Below are 14,847 nucleotides of genomic sequence, written 5' to 3'. Positions count from 1 at the left end.
AAAAAATATAAATGCTTACTGATGAAATAATTCAAATGTGGATTATTAATAAAAGTGCCTTTTGAAAAGTTGTCCAAAGTATTTTCCTCGTCAGAAAATTGCCCAGTTTATCATTTTCATCAAACACTATTTTTGTTTATGTTTTTTCACAGTTCCCTGGTCTATCTTTAGATTTTACATTGTACAAATCTTTATATACTCACACTGAGATTTTTATATGTTTACACTGAACTCTGGGTATGTACAGATTTCATAAGATAAGATAAGATAACCTTTATTAGTCCCACACGTGGGAAATTTGTTTGTTTGTTTCATGCTTGGTTCCCACTCCATGGTTGAAATGTCTAATCAGTGTAGCAGAAGCACTGAATTCATACTACACTTATTTATTCATGTTCATTTTCTCCTCAGAACTGCAGAGTTTGCCTCCAATGTGGAACGCGAACCAGCGGCCAGTGGCACCACACCAGCCTGCTGTGTGAGAACTGTGTCCAAAATCAGGACCCTGCTCTGTGTTGTCCTATGTGTGCCTGCATTTTGGACCCTGAGCACCATAAAGACGTAGTATTCTGCCACACTTGTAAAAGGTAAGGGACTTGTGTTTAACTGTAATACCACACATGCAGTGCTCCTTTTTAATCCTTATTTACTATGGTGTACACTGCTGTTTAATGGTAACATGGTGAAACACTTGGATAGCATACTGATAGTTCAAATTTTAGGATTGCCCCATTAGACACTCTCTTAAATTCCTTTGCACTCCTTTCAGATGGCTACACCTGGAGTGTGAGCGTCAGAACTCAGGCCAAGCAGAAATCCACCCCAGAGAGGACTATGTTTGTTCCAACTGCAGGTCTCCTGCTGCAGAGCAGGCGCTACATCCAGAGGATATGGACACCGGCCCAGAGCTCAGCCCTCAGCCAGCCTCCATGCACACAAACTCTGAGACTGGCGTACAGCTGGCTCAAAAGCACACAGACCTAGAACTTGGCAATCAGCTGCCTCCTGAAATGCACAAAGACCCAAAACCGGAATTACTTGCTGTTCCATTGCACTCAGATCCAGAGCATCTACAGGCTACTGTCCAGGAGGAGAAGCTGGCCACATCAGACACGAAGCCTGGTAGGTCTTTGTTCCAGATTAGATTATACACAGATTACACTAAGATCCTTTCACCTTGTCTTTTGATATCTTGAAATCTTTTATTTTCATCTGTGCTCAAATTTATCCCTCATAAGAATCTAAGCTGTTTCTCACCTTGTTAATCATATCTTGTTATTGCAAGGACAAGGAAAGTTATTCTTTTGATTATATGAAATAGCAAACACTGAGGTTATATGATTAAGTATGAAAGACCATTTTTGTCTTTGTAGTTAAGGATTCATTGACTCAGCCTCTATCCACGCAGAAGCAGTTGAAAGTCTCGGCTATGAAACATCAATTTGTGCTGTAACATCAGTACTGATAAAGTTTTGAAAGTCACAGTTGTTGCAGATTAAAGTACTGAAGAGTTGTTTGGGCAAACACTAAAGAGAAGCACTCCCTCTTTTATTTGGAGGCCTTTATGAGGACTCCCAAATAAACAGATGGTGTCCTACCAGCAACAGATTAAAGCAACTCTATAGCCTTTGTAATTCTGTGTTTTGAAAATGTAAAGTACTTTGTTTCCCCATACTGTCTCTGGGGAAGATTATATGTAAGGTCTGTCACTATTAATGAAGAACTGATCATCTGCTTTACTTCAAGGAGCACCTATTTTTTTTCCAAATATTGCTAGCATGCATCAAAATTTAACATAAAACATTTCTACTTGAGACGGGCACCAAGTTGACAGATTTTGCTTGAGCTTTAAATAAACTTTGCAGGTAACAGCCTAACTTATCAACTTGGCAAAATTTGCTAGTGATTCTTCACTGGGGGGAAAAAACGTAGCCCATTTACCTTGTGGTTTTCAGAAGCAGGTTATGATGTAATGATGCACAGCAAGCTGTCTCAGCCATGCTGGATTCAAAATATGGCCGTTGATTTAAGTTCCAAATATGAATGTTACATAGAAACCACTTAGAACATAGAAAGAAGTGCTTGTGTGTATGGGTGTGAAAGGGTGAATGAGGCAAGTTGTGCAAAGCGCTTTGAGTGCTCAGAGTAGAAAAGCATTATATATGAACTGTTCCATTTACCATTTGTGTTGTAGCTGTACCTCCGTAAGAACTTTCTGTGTTCTAACTGTAACTCTGTAAGAAGAAAATTTTCAACTGATTACATATTGTTTTCAAGTCAACACATTGGCGCCATGGTTAGCACTGTTACCTCACAACAAGCAGGTCCTGGTTTCAAGTCCACCGTCTTTGGAGTCTGGATTTTCTCTCCGTGTCTGCGTGGGTTCTCTACGGTTACTCTGGCTTCCTCCCACAGTCCAGAAGATGCAGTTATTGGGGTTAAGTTATATGGTGATCCTAAATTCCCCATATGTGTGAATGTGTGTGTGAATGGTTGTCTCCCTATGACTGGTGATGTGTCCAGGGTGTACTCTGTCTCTTTCCTGTGGCAACTGGGACTGGTTCCAGCCCCTACACAACCAAGGATTAGATAAGTGGAATGGATGTTTTCAAGGCATAACCATCAAAGAGTTTTAGTACTGAACTTGAATTCAAACTTCTACTCAAGATTTGATGTGCACACCAGTTTTCTACGGATATCCCGAAGCTGAAGCATCATTCATGTAATAATAAAATTGAACTGCATCTGACTGTTCTTCCTGGTAGTTCCATTGTTTGTATTGCATTATGGTGCAAGCTTTATTGCCACTTTAAGTTGCACAGTGTTGGAATGCTTGCATGAAGCTCAGAGCTGCATCTCAATTCTGGTGCCTGTGAGATTTGCCAGCACTGGAGTGCAATATCAGTGAAATATATGGTTAGCTGGGGTTGCCAGTGGCAGCTCTGCTGCCCACTCTTGTCTAAGCAGCAGACTCCACTGATGAGAGAATGGATTGCAGTAGCATGATGGTGATATCGCTGATCCCCTGACTGCTAACCTGCCTTTGAGCTATATTGGCTCATTCATTCATTATTACTCACACAGCTTGGCCGCACTGCTCACCATATAAATGTTCTCTCATTTTACTTTTCCTGTAGCTATTCACTGTTTCATTACTAGGGATGGGTATTGATAAGATTTTAACGATTCCGATTCCATTTTCGATTCTGTTTAACGATTCGATTCCTTATCGATTCTCTTATCGATTCTCTTATCGATTCTTTTTTTTTAAAAAGGAGAACACTAAAGTCGATTAGCTTAGAACTTTGTTTTATATCTTCTCTTTGAACAAGATAGAAATTTAGGAGTAACATGGCCTTACAAACCCAACAGTGAGATCTTAAGAGATCCACAGCCTACGGCTCTTCAATGGGGTGTCACAGGGTCCCCAGGAAAAAAAATGTATATGTAAAATAATAAAATTAATATTCTCCTGTAGCAATAACAAAGTTTAACATAAATTATTCTGTAGCAATTACACAAGAATATCCAGTAATGTCCTGCCTACAATTAAACACATTCACTTACCAAAGTGAAATCGGGGGCATCTGCTGTGGCAAATGGGTGCAAGCCTTTGACCACAAACTTAGACACTGCTGGGTGACATTCGTCTATCCTGGCCTGAAAGGAGACGCTACCGGTAGACTGCAGCGAGAACTGCCAGCATCTGAGCCAGCCAGACTCTGTCTCTCTCATCATGGTTATCTAAATGCAACGCACAGTAATAGCAGGTTTTGTAATAAGGTAAATCGCGCTAACATAATATGCAATGCTAATTGATTAGTTACCTGCAGTATTAACGGGAGAGGACGTGGAAACGCTACCGCTGCTGCTGGGTTGAGCTTCGCTAGTCCGGAGCGGATCAAAAACACGACATTCGTTGAAAGCAATCGCGTGTTTTTTGAGCAAATGCTTTTGCATATTCGTAGTGTTTCCTCCCTTTGATGAAATCTCTACTTTGCAAGTATTGCACGTTGCCCTGTTGTCATCCTTTCTCATAAAGTGTAACCAAACTTTTGAGCGTTTGCGCCGCTCAGGCGCCGTGTTTCCTACTGGGTAAAAGACGCTACTCAACGTGATGACGTCATTCGGGGCGACTGGAATCGATAAGGGAATCGTTTTTAAAAGTGGCAAACGATTCCAAGGAATTGAAACAGTGGGAACCGGTTCTCAACAAGAACCGGTTTTCGATACCCATCCCTATTCATTACTGGATTTACCTGGTGAGGCAGTGAGTTACTGGTTGTGGTTTTTAAAGACATGTGGAGTGAACTTGTTATATTGTGCATACATTTTTAATTGTTAACTTTTTAAAGTTAACAGTAAACACAAAACAGTATTATTCCTACCCTTCTCTTAACATGTCATACCCCTTTTACTTAAAATATAGTGTTTGGGGTTAAAGGCTCTGAACTGAACAGTTATAATTTTTCACTAGGTATTAATAGGACACTTTAAAAAAAGAACTAATCTGTACTTAATTTATGCTCTTTTTTTCCCCACTTTTTCCTTTTTTTAAAAAACATGTGATGATGACTATGCTGCCAGCTGCCCACTCGTGTAATGCAATTAAAGTCATTAACTGGAGCTGTTCATCACCTGCCAGGATTCACCACCCCTCAGGGTTTAACAACAGGCTTACAGTGACTTAACTGACAGATGCTGTTAGATCCATTCTGTGAATGCAGGCGAGGCCTGACTTTAGGCCTTCACTGCATTAATCAGAGCTGCATGTTTATCTAAACCATCACCTTATTCACTGTAGGAGATATAGGAAGTAAGGTGTTAATATGAATGTGAATGCGTGTTCAGCTTGGTCAATAGCTGATGGCTGGAGATGGTTGGAGGCCCATCTCTCTAATTGACTCTCTGGCATCAGCACCGGATGAGCACCTGCAAGCTGCACAGTCATGAGCCCAGAGCACACAGACCCTGGGATGTTGGTTGTCATGGTTACTCCCTTCCCTGGCAGAGATGCGTAGCAGGTGCATGTGTGTGTCAGGATCAGTATGACATGGGAACTTGTGGATTGAAATGGTGGGCGCCTCCTTAAGACTAGGCTATCTGTACTGTCAGAGGGTGTCTGGCAGAATACTGGCTCGATGTTTGGATTCCTGATAGCCAGCAATGACTAGTTCTATTCATACCAGACTAGTCAAACGCATTGCTGTCTCTGCTATAAAACCAAATAGAAAGGGGGGTACACATTACAAAACCAAAGTGATGAGAGAAAACAGGAGAGACTATATTAATACCAAAATGAAGTCTGTGATACAAGCTTACCTCATGTGGTTTTTTGCACTGCGACCACTTGTTACCCAAAATCAGCTCTTCTCACACACTTCTCACGGTGCTTTCACGAGTGAAAGAAAGTGATATTGGTGTCATTGTCTCAGGAAACTACATCATTGTTTAGTTCTGCTTGTTTTTACCAGCTGATTTGAGATGAGTGTTTTTAGAATTAATGGAAACATAATTTTTAGAGAACTGTCTTCTTGCTGGGTTTCCAAATCCATCTGTGCTTATGGGCTGCTTTCTTTATTCTTTAACCACTTTGAAGATATTGTGAACAAAGTTAGAGTCTTATTCTTGCTTTTAATGAAGTGATGTATATTTTATACCTAATCTTGTTAATATTGAATCTGTCTTTTAGACATCTCTGTGGGAGCAGACATAGTAGAGAGGCAGGTTACTGAACCTTCTGTCAAAATTCCAGCAGAAATTAAATCAGGTTTGTACAGGCCACTTATTTATTTACCACTTTACTCATATTGATTTGTATCTAATAGTTTTTATAAAGTTTTGGTTAACTACAATGCTTATGGTTTATTATCAAAGATAAAATAATGTGTCAATTTTTTTTAAGATGTACATTTTCTACCAAATCTAAATCTTTGTCATTAATAACCTAATTCCTTCTTCAGAAACAAAACCAGCAGTAAGAGCCCAGCTTGCATCTACAGAGAGTCATGCGTCTTCAGTGACTCTGAGCCAGGAGTCTATTCCAGCGCAACACTCTACGGAGGGACTACAGACACAGGACACCACAATACAAATCAAACCAGCAAATACTGAGGCCTGCCCTGAAAAGGGCATGGTCAACCCCAGCACAAAGGATTTTAAGGCCATCATCTCAACCACCAAAGAACCAGGTACTGCATCAGTACCCTTCACGGACCAACCGATGGTAGTCGCACTACCCCAGCCTTCAAATATGGATGTAGTCAGGGGTTCTTTCCTGGAAACTAATCCAAAAGAACTCAACAGTGATAGGAGAGAGGGTATTTTTCACAGAAACCTGGCAGAGACTGTTAAGCCCTCCACTTCTACATCAGAAGAGATGGACACTACACCGGAAAAGCCAAGTATGCCATTTCCCAGTTTGTCTTTAGAGGAGAAACCCCTTAAAACAACTGTGGAAAGGCTAGCTGAAATGGTTTCTTCACCTTCCAACTCCTCCCCTCTGGCTCGAGGGACATCTCCCAGAGAACTAACTCAGACCCAGATTCTAACATCAATGAGTGACCACAGCAGTGTAATGCCCACCACCACTCTCATAGCATTCACCCCCAAAATTGGGATGGGAAAGCCAGCCATCACCAAGAGGAAGTTTTCTCCTGGGAGACCACGAGTGAAACAGGTAGGAACCTGAACATCATGTCACAGCGACTGTTGATTTTTCTGTCCCCGTCTGTCTGATTCTGTGATGTTCCCTGTCCCACTAATAAACCAGATCAGTGTAGGTGAACAACTGGTGCTTCTATCTTGTGCACTCCTAAATCTATGTGGGTTGGTGTCCTGTGGGTTTATGAAATTAGATTATGTTGGGTTGAAAGAGTTGAAGAAACTTGTGGGGTTGAGTATATGTTTTTCAATGAAATTTTAGGACAACACAGTGAATGGTGCTCTATCCACTCTTTGCACTCTCTTTACATGAATGTGCACCACAAGATTAGTCACAGTGTTTATGTAAATCTGAGTTGAGTGTGTTTTATTTTCTGTAGGAGATGCAATTTTAGCGCTAAATCACATTTTCCTGATGGCCCTCGCTATCTTCCACCTTTGGCATAGCAATCAGTCTCCCTGTTCATCCAATGTCCATGTTACAAACATCAGTCCTGTTGAGGATGAGCATTCATCAAATCACATATTGCAGTGATCATTGCCATTATCACATCCTATTTATATCATTATTACACCATCAGTGACAGTGAGTGACTTGTGGCTATATAAAAAAAAAAAATTTAATCTTATAATATTAGTGTTTAGAGTTTATAATGTAAACTGAAAGCTGACTGTCAGCAAAATAAATTACACTCATGACTGTAATACACTGTGAATGATGCCAGTGAGGACAGACTAACTCAGTTGGCACCGTTTCTTTCTACATATATCCCATTTCTAAAATCAACATATGAATCCAACTAATTTGTTACACAAGGCCAGGAGAAATCTCTTCCCAAAAAACTTGAATGCTGCTTTTCTATTTAGCATGTTTTTATCTGATACACTCGTCTACTGAGTTACTGACGCAGTGCCCCTGTTTTGTCAACATGCCAAACATACTCGGTTGTCATGGCAAGAGGTAACAGGGCCTCCTTTCCTGCTTTATGGTGCCTTGATACTCCTGGCAAATTCTGCTGCTTGAAAAGCAACTAACACAGTGATGCTCTCCAAAGATACTTCTTAAGTTCATGTGCATGAAAGGGTTCGCTTTAACAGAGAATGCAACCTAATAACTCATCCTCTTTCTAGTCTGGCATATCAGATGCTCTCTTGTACCTCTGCACAGTTTGGGTGTGTATTGAGTGATTCCCAAATGGCTACAGTAGGAGCTCACTACATTTCTCTAACATCTTTCTTTGTATGTTTTGTTTCTTTGCTGGCTTGGTTTTTAAGTTGCTGCATTTTTTTTCTTTTATTTTTGTCGCCCTCCTCCCTCCCTCTCTCCCTCTCTCACTTTCTCACCCACCCCTCCTTACCTTAGGGTGCATGGAGTCCCCATAGCAGTGTGAGCTCACCCTTGTCCTGGTCACCAGACCAGCCAGAGGGTTGGGACGTCCTAAAGACCAGGCAGTCCTCTGGCAGTCCCGGCTGGAGCATCAGAGTGGTAAATACCATGGCTCACCAGAGACGGCAGGGCAGCAGCTGCCCTCTGTTAGCCCTCTGTTTGCCAAAGTGACGCGCACTCCCTGAGTGTTCCTGAATGTCACTAATGTGTACTGAAGCCAACAACAACAATTACTGTAATCTTAAAGTGAGAGGGGTAGTCGCATACCAATGACTAAGCTAATGACGTTTTTAGGGTGAAAGTGAAATATTACTCTGTACAAACAAGATAATTTTGTGCTTTTACAGATTGGAGTTGCGTAATCAAGGGTATGGTATAGTGCTAAAAAGGATTTTATTTTTATTTATTTATGTAATTATTTTTTAACATGCCGCTATTCTGGTGTCAAGCCGAAATTCATGATGTGCAGTTCAAAAATCTCAAGCAGCCTCTTCATTTCTTTATATTTTGCCAGACTTTATTGTTTTTTGTTTTTTTTTAAGTGATCATGAACAATTTTTCATCAGCCTTTGTGATCTTCTTTTAAAGTTTTCTTTGGACATTCGCTGTTTTTTCACTTATTTTCAGTCTAGTGCTTGTACCTGACCATTTCCATATGTTTTTGTTTATTAAGCCACTTAACACTGACCTATGAATCATTCAGGTTTTTTAAAAAGGGACTGGTTCACGGGATGAACCAGTGTTGTTTGCCCACAGCAGATAATTTAGCTAAGAATAAATTTAAATTGTATCTTGAGTGTTAAATTGTATTTGTCAAAGATGACAGTTTTTCAGGCATATTTATGCACCAACAAAATTATTCATAAAGAGCTTTTAGCTAAAATCCTGGCATATCTCACATTGTATGCAGTGTGCCCTTAAAAACACATTTGAGGAAACTGGTTTGTGGCGAACAAAAGAAAAGTGACAAGGGTAAGGAAGTTTCTACAGTACATGAACAGTATGTGAAAGCCATATCCTTAAGACATTGGAGGGGGAGGGGGGGGGGGGGGGGGAGAATCAGCAAACACCTGGCACAGTACCTGAAGAGATGCATCTCGTCCTTCAGTTGATCGATATGTTGTTCACTCAAGTCTCATCAGAAATGATCTCAGTCAAAGGATGGCTGTCAAACCATTCATAAGGAAGGGAAACTGGGAGAAGAGGTGGAGATAGTCCATGTTACATAAGAACTGACTGAACTGAAAGTCCTGTAACAGTCTGTAAGTGTAGTCTGTAAAGCTACAATAGGTCTGATGGGGTGATTAAAACCAAATTTTTTAATTTTTGGTTCAGATCATTGTCAGTATGATTGGAGGAGGTCAGGAGAGTCATTTTTTAGATGGCTATGGACACTCACTGTTTTACCAGTAAGTGTCCATAGTCATCTAAAAAACATGCAGACTCTGTTATGGCCATTTTCCTTGTTAAATGTAAAGAAACGGGAGTGGCTGAAGACTTTTGCACAGTACTGTAGCTCTCAGCACTGTATCCCCAATGATGTTTTTTTGATACTGCGAGAAGCGCTGTGTAGTACAGGGACCCATATTATCTTAGCTGAACATGTCAATTAATAACACACAGGATAAACAATGTGGCACACAACATTTTGTAAAACTTAAAATGTAATACAAATAACTTAAGGTTATGTATATAACCCCGGTTCTCTGAGTAGCATGAGTGAGTGTCTCACTATGGGAACGCCTCCTGCGTGACCTCATCAGAAGCTCAAATACCATTACGCCAGCCCTTACAGGCTGGCTAGGTGATGCCCATGTCAGGAGGGGCCAGTGCCTCCCTATATAATAGGCTGACATAGCGTCAGATGTCATTCAAAACAAGCCCACCTCTTCCTCGCTTCCATAGCAAGGAGGGCGGTCTGGTGAGACACTCACTCATGCTACTCAGAGAACCGGGGTTATATACATAACCTTAAGTTCTCTTTCATAGCATTCATTTCGTGTCTCACTATGGGAGAAATACTGACTCCCGGATTGCCAGACATGCCTGTTAAGAAGACAACTGTCCCCAACAGCACTTCACAGGGGAGAGGCCCCCACCCGGGAAGAACCTGCACTGAGGACTGAATGTGCTAGGTTAGGTGCTGTCACATCTAACCTGTAAAACCTAGCAAATGTATGAGGCGAGGTCCAGCATGCGGCTGCACACACCTCCTGAATAGAAACTCCCCCAAAGAGAGCCCATGAGGTTGCCAGACCTCTAGTGGAATGCGCACGTAAGCCAGCAGGGGGCTGAAGGCCCCCGCTAGTATAGGCCAAGGCAATTGCTCCCACTATCCAATGGGAGAGGCGCTGTTTAGACACAGGCTTTCCCATATGTGGTTTAGCCCAGGACACGAACAGCTGGTCACTTTGTCTGACACTCTGGGTTCGGTCCATGTAAATGCGCAGGGCACGGACTGGACACAAGGTATGCAGCCGCTGTTGGTCCTCTGAGGAGAAAGGCGGTGGGCAAAAGGCCGGCAGTTCTATAGGGGAACATGCGCCGACAACCTTCGGGACAAAGGCAGGGTTGAGCCGCATACAGACCCTCGTATTATCCGAGGAGAACTGAATGCATGACTGATGCACTGAGAGAGCGTGGATCTCTCCCACACGTTTAGCAGAAGCTAAAGCAATTAAAAGAGCCGTCTTCAAGGACAGAAATTTCAACTCAACCTGTTCCAGGGGTTCAAATGGGCAACAGGAGAGCGCAGCCAATACTGTGGGAAGGTCCCACGATGGAGCCAACGGCCTAGACGTAGGCAATTTACGGCGTGCACCCTTCATGAAACGGCATATTAAGGGATGCTGGCCAACAGTCTTTCCCTCAAAACCAATATGGCAGGCTGAAATTGCTGCCAAATACACCTTGATGGTGGAGAAGGCTTTACCCTTATCAATCAGGGCCTGAAGAAATGACAGAATCACAGCCACCGAGCACTGAAAAGAGATGGCCTGTGATTCTAAGCACCAGCTTTCAAACACACGCCACTTGTGCTCATATAGCGTCCGAGTAGACGATGCTCTAGAACACTGAATAGTGTCGATAAGACTATGAGGGAGCCCCACCGTGTTCAGGTTAAACCACTCACGGCCCAAGCCCATAGAGCTAGCCTCTCTGGGTGGGGGTGGAATATCTCCCCCTGTGCCTGAGACAGGAGGTCTCTGCGTAGTGGTAACGGCCAAGGAGGGCCGCACAGCTGCTGAAAAATCTCCGCCAGCCAGTGTTTCCCTGGCCAGTGCGGGGCTATCAGGATCATATAGTGACTTCTCTCCCTCACTCTGGCCAGAGTTGGAGAAATGAGGGCAACTGGGGGAAAAGCATAGAGGAGGGTTCTCGGCCACTCGTGAGCTAGAGCATCCACCCCGAGTGGAGCTCTCTGATCGTGCAGCGAGTAAAACAGGGGACACTGAGCATTCTCCCTGGATGCATAAACGTCCACGGTCGCCTGACCGAATCGCAGCCAGATCTGCTTCACCACCTCCGGGTGAAGCTTCCAGTCCCCATACAGCGGGTTGCCCCTGGAGAGAAGATCTGCTCCAAAGTTCAAGATCCCCGGCACGTGAGTTGCTCTCAGTGACAGCAGGTGGGCACTGCTCCAGACTATCAGTCTGTGTGCCAGCGTGTGTAACTTGGGGGACCCCAGACCCCCCTGTCCGTTGATGTAGGCCACAACGGTGGAATTGTCCGACCTCACTAAAACATGATGACCTCTCAGCCAAGGGAGAAAGTGTTTTAGCGACAGGTGAACCGCCAGCAGTTCCAGACAGTTTATGTGGGCGGAGCGCATGTGAGGGCCCCATTCCCCATTCACTGTTCTGCCCTCGTGCGTGGCCCCCCAGCCGGAAAGAGAGGCATCTGTGGAAATCACCTTCCTGGCTGAAACTGCCCCCATGGCAACGCCCTGAGACAAGAAACCTGGCCTCTTCCACTCGCGGAGAGCGAGTGAACAGTCTGCAGAGACTCTCACGCGACGGTGGCCGTCTCGGTGAGGGTCCAGTCCCCGCGAGCCCACCCAGCGCTGAAAGCCTCTCATGTGCAGGCGTCCCAGTGTTATCGCCACTAGAGAAGAAGCCATCAGACCGAGCAGCCTCTGGCACTGTTTGAGGGTCACTGTGCTGCCTCTGCGAAACAGTGCAAGGGATGACTGTATGGCCGCTGTTCTCTCCGGGGACAGAAAAGCCCTCACCCGAAGGGAGTCTAGGCTGAGCCCTATGAAAGTAATGCATTGAGTTGGCGTCAATGTGCTCTTTTCCACGTTTATCTGGAAACCCAAACTCTCCAGATGGTGTATGAGAGCATTTGTGTGACAAGTCGCTCCCTGGCGGGTTGGGGCTGCCACCAGCCAATCGTCGATGTACGTGGCCACCCGAATGCCCTTTTTCCTGAGCGGGGCCACTGCTGCCTCGGTGCATTTCACAAACACCCTTGGGCTCAGTGAGAGACCAAAAGGCAGGACTACAAACTCGTATGCCATCCCCTGGAAAGCAAATCTCAGATACTTTCGGTGTGGGGGATATATGGGGATGTGGAAATAAGCATCCCTCAGGTCGATTGATGTGAACCAGTCGCCCGCTCGTACAAACCGTAGCAGCGAGGCGTGCGTCAACATCCTGAACTTGTATGTCCTCAAATGCCGGTTCAGGGCACGGAGATCCAGAATGGCTCTCATCCCCCTCCCCCTTTTCTTTGGCACAAGGAAATACCTTGAATAAAATCCGCTGTGCATTTCCTCGGGAGGGACAACTCTTATAGCTCCTTTGTCTCTCAAGGTGGAAATTTCCTCCAGGAGAAAACTGGCAGACTCGCCCGGAGCACGAGAGTAAACAATTTCTTTGAATTGTGGTGGAGCGACACTGAATTGCAGCCTGTAGCCCTTTTTCAATGTCCTCAGCACCCATGCTGACTGAGTGCAGGTGGCCCAGCTCTTCATGTGGAGAGACAGAGCGCTCACTGGCCACTCCACCGAATATGGCGTTTTGGCGCCCCCTTGTGGTCGCAGCGCGAAACACACGCCATTTCGGCGTCCCGTCACCTCTGTCACAGGCGAGCGAGGTGACGGGACGCCATTTCGGCGTCCCGTCACCTCTGTCACAGGCGAGCGAGGTGACGGGCTCATCTGCATCATCACAGCCGTGGAAACGCGAGTCTCCACGGGCTGCGTTATGGCAGACGGTGCTCCGTTTTTCAGCATGTTTGATTTTCTCATGTGTTTTGCAACACTCGACAGCGCCCTCGGCAAATTGCCTGGATGCGCGTGTCGGGGCTTTTTTAATACAGAATGCATGAGAGAAGTGCTCGTGTGGAACATGTCCCGTTGAACTTGCTCTGGAACGGAGCTGGGAGGCGGCAGGGCGGCCCATGAAGGGGGGAAACTGGGTTCGCTCCCGCCTAGAGGAGAGGCTGTCAGGCCGGCCGCTTCTTCCTCCTCACGATCGCGGCAGCGGGGGGAGGAGGAGGGGCCGCTTGAGGTCTGGCCTGGGGAGACTGCTTCCGAGTCCATGGATTCTTAGTGGCCCCGGCAGCCTGGGGGGCTGCCTGCGTCTTAGGCACTTTGGGAATCCTGAAAGCGGGGACCGGGCGAGACGCTGCCTGCGCGAATGACTGGCGCGGCGCTGCTGGGGTGGCGTGCTGGGCCCTCCTCGGCAGGCAGAGTTTCAGAGCCTCATCATCTCTCTTTTTCTCCTCACATCTCTTCTGCATGGATGTAACAGCCGCACCGAAGAGACCGTGAGGGACGACAGGGGTGTCGAGGAGTCCCTCTTTTTCCTTAGTCGTCAGGTTGGTGAGCCCGAGCCAGCGTGCTCGCTCCTGAAGAACCATGAGGCCCATGGCTCTCCCAGTAGCCTGTATGGCTACCTTGTGGAGGCGGAGGACGTGGTCAGTTATAACGCAGATTTCATCCCACACTGTGGTATCTGTGTTAGCTGTCATGTCCTCTTCTAGCTCAGCTTGGTAAGCCATTAGCATAGAAGAGGCGTTGTGGGCTCTTACTGACAGAGCCGCTGCCTTGTAGCACTTATCTGTAAGGCTAGACAGGAAGCGGTCTGTTTTGGAGGGGAGAGATGGGCCGATGAGGACAGAGACGTCTTCGGGTGAAGATGGCTCGCCACCAACGGCTCCACTTGTGGCATCCGGCGGAGGCCGATAGACTCCATCCCCTCACAATCCAGCAGGGAGCTCCCCTTGATGGGGTGTTTCTCGCTGTAAGGTTTTGCTTTCCACGTCACCGCTATCTCATCGAGTAGCTCAGGAAAAACAGGCAACACATGCTTCCCCGTCTTTTTCGCCTTCGGCAATTTCTTACCGTCAAAACGAGACTTTACAACCTCTGTTTGTATGGCGGGCCACGGGATGTTGAGCCTAGCGGCTGCGCGCTTGCACATGTCCTGCATGTCGAGATCCAGGGGAGACGGCGGTGTCGGTTTTTCAACCTCGCCGGTAGCCGAGGGCTTTGCAGCCCAGCTGATGCTAGCCAAGGAGGTGGAATCGTCCTCCTCGTTAGCATCTCCTCCCCAGGTGACTTCAGCATCGCGGAAAAACACACGATCTCCGTGTGCCTCCAGCGACGGGAAAGCGGTCGCGATGGGCTGAGGGTCTGCCTCTGCCCAGCTCGGCCCTGGCGTTGCGGCCAAATCATCGGGCATCTCATTTTCTCCTTGCGCCGCAGCAGCCTCACACAGCAAAGGGTCGCCGCCCGACAGGTTAGCCCGGCGAGCTAGCCTGCGGCGGAGTAGTTTGCGTGGGACAGCCGC

At 45.8% G+C, this 14,847-nt stretch overlaps 1 protein-coding gene and 1 pseudogene across 8 annotated transcripts in view; one reads left to right on the top strand and one right to left on the bottom strand.

Annotated features, from left to right (window-relative positions):
- The window catches only part of kmt2cb (lysine (K)-specific methyltransferase 2Cb), a 93,608-nt gene that overhangs the window by 40,319 nt on the left and 38,442 nt on the right, over positions 1–14,847 (top strand). For 7 of the 8 annotated variants that reach the window (XM_086272724.1, XM_086272723.1, XM_086272719.1 and 4 more), the window contains 5 exons: positions 412–587; positions 770–1,122; positions 5,693–5,770; positions 5,964–6,679; positions 8,027–8,149. In XM_086272724.1, coding sequence (XP_086128850.1) covers positions 412–587; positions 770–1,122; positions 5,693–5,770; positions 5,964–6,679; positions 8,027–8,149 — 1,446 coding nt within the window. The remainder of the gene's footprint in view (positions 1–411; positions 588–769; positions 1,123–5,692; positions 5,771–5,963; positions 6,680–8,026; positions 8,150–14,847) is intronic. The other variant, XM_086272722.1, reaches the window with a different exon arrangement.
- LOC147308395 (uncharacterized) lies at positions 13,396–14,226 on the bottom strand (annotated as a pseudogene).

The sequence above is a fragment of the Aulonocara sp. 'chitande type north' Nkhata Bay genome, linkage group LG18 (genome assembly GCF_057382095.1).
Source record: "Aulonocara sp. 'chitande type north' Nkhata Bay isolate Kocher_YH1m ecotype deep benthic linkage group LG18, A_spYH_male_GT1.1, whole genome shotgun sequence".
NCBI lineage: Eukaryota > Metazoa > Chordata > Actinopteri > Cichliformes > Cichlidae > Aulonocara > Aulonocara sp. 'chitande type north' Nkhata Bay.
This window is presented reverse-complemented; position numbering and strand designations above follow the sequence as displayed.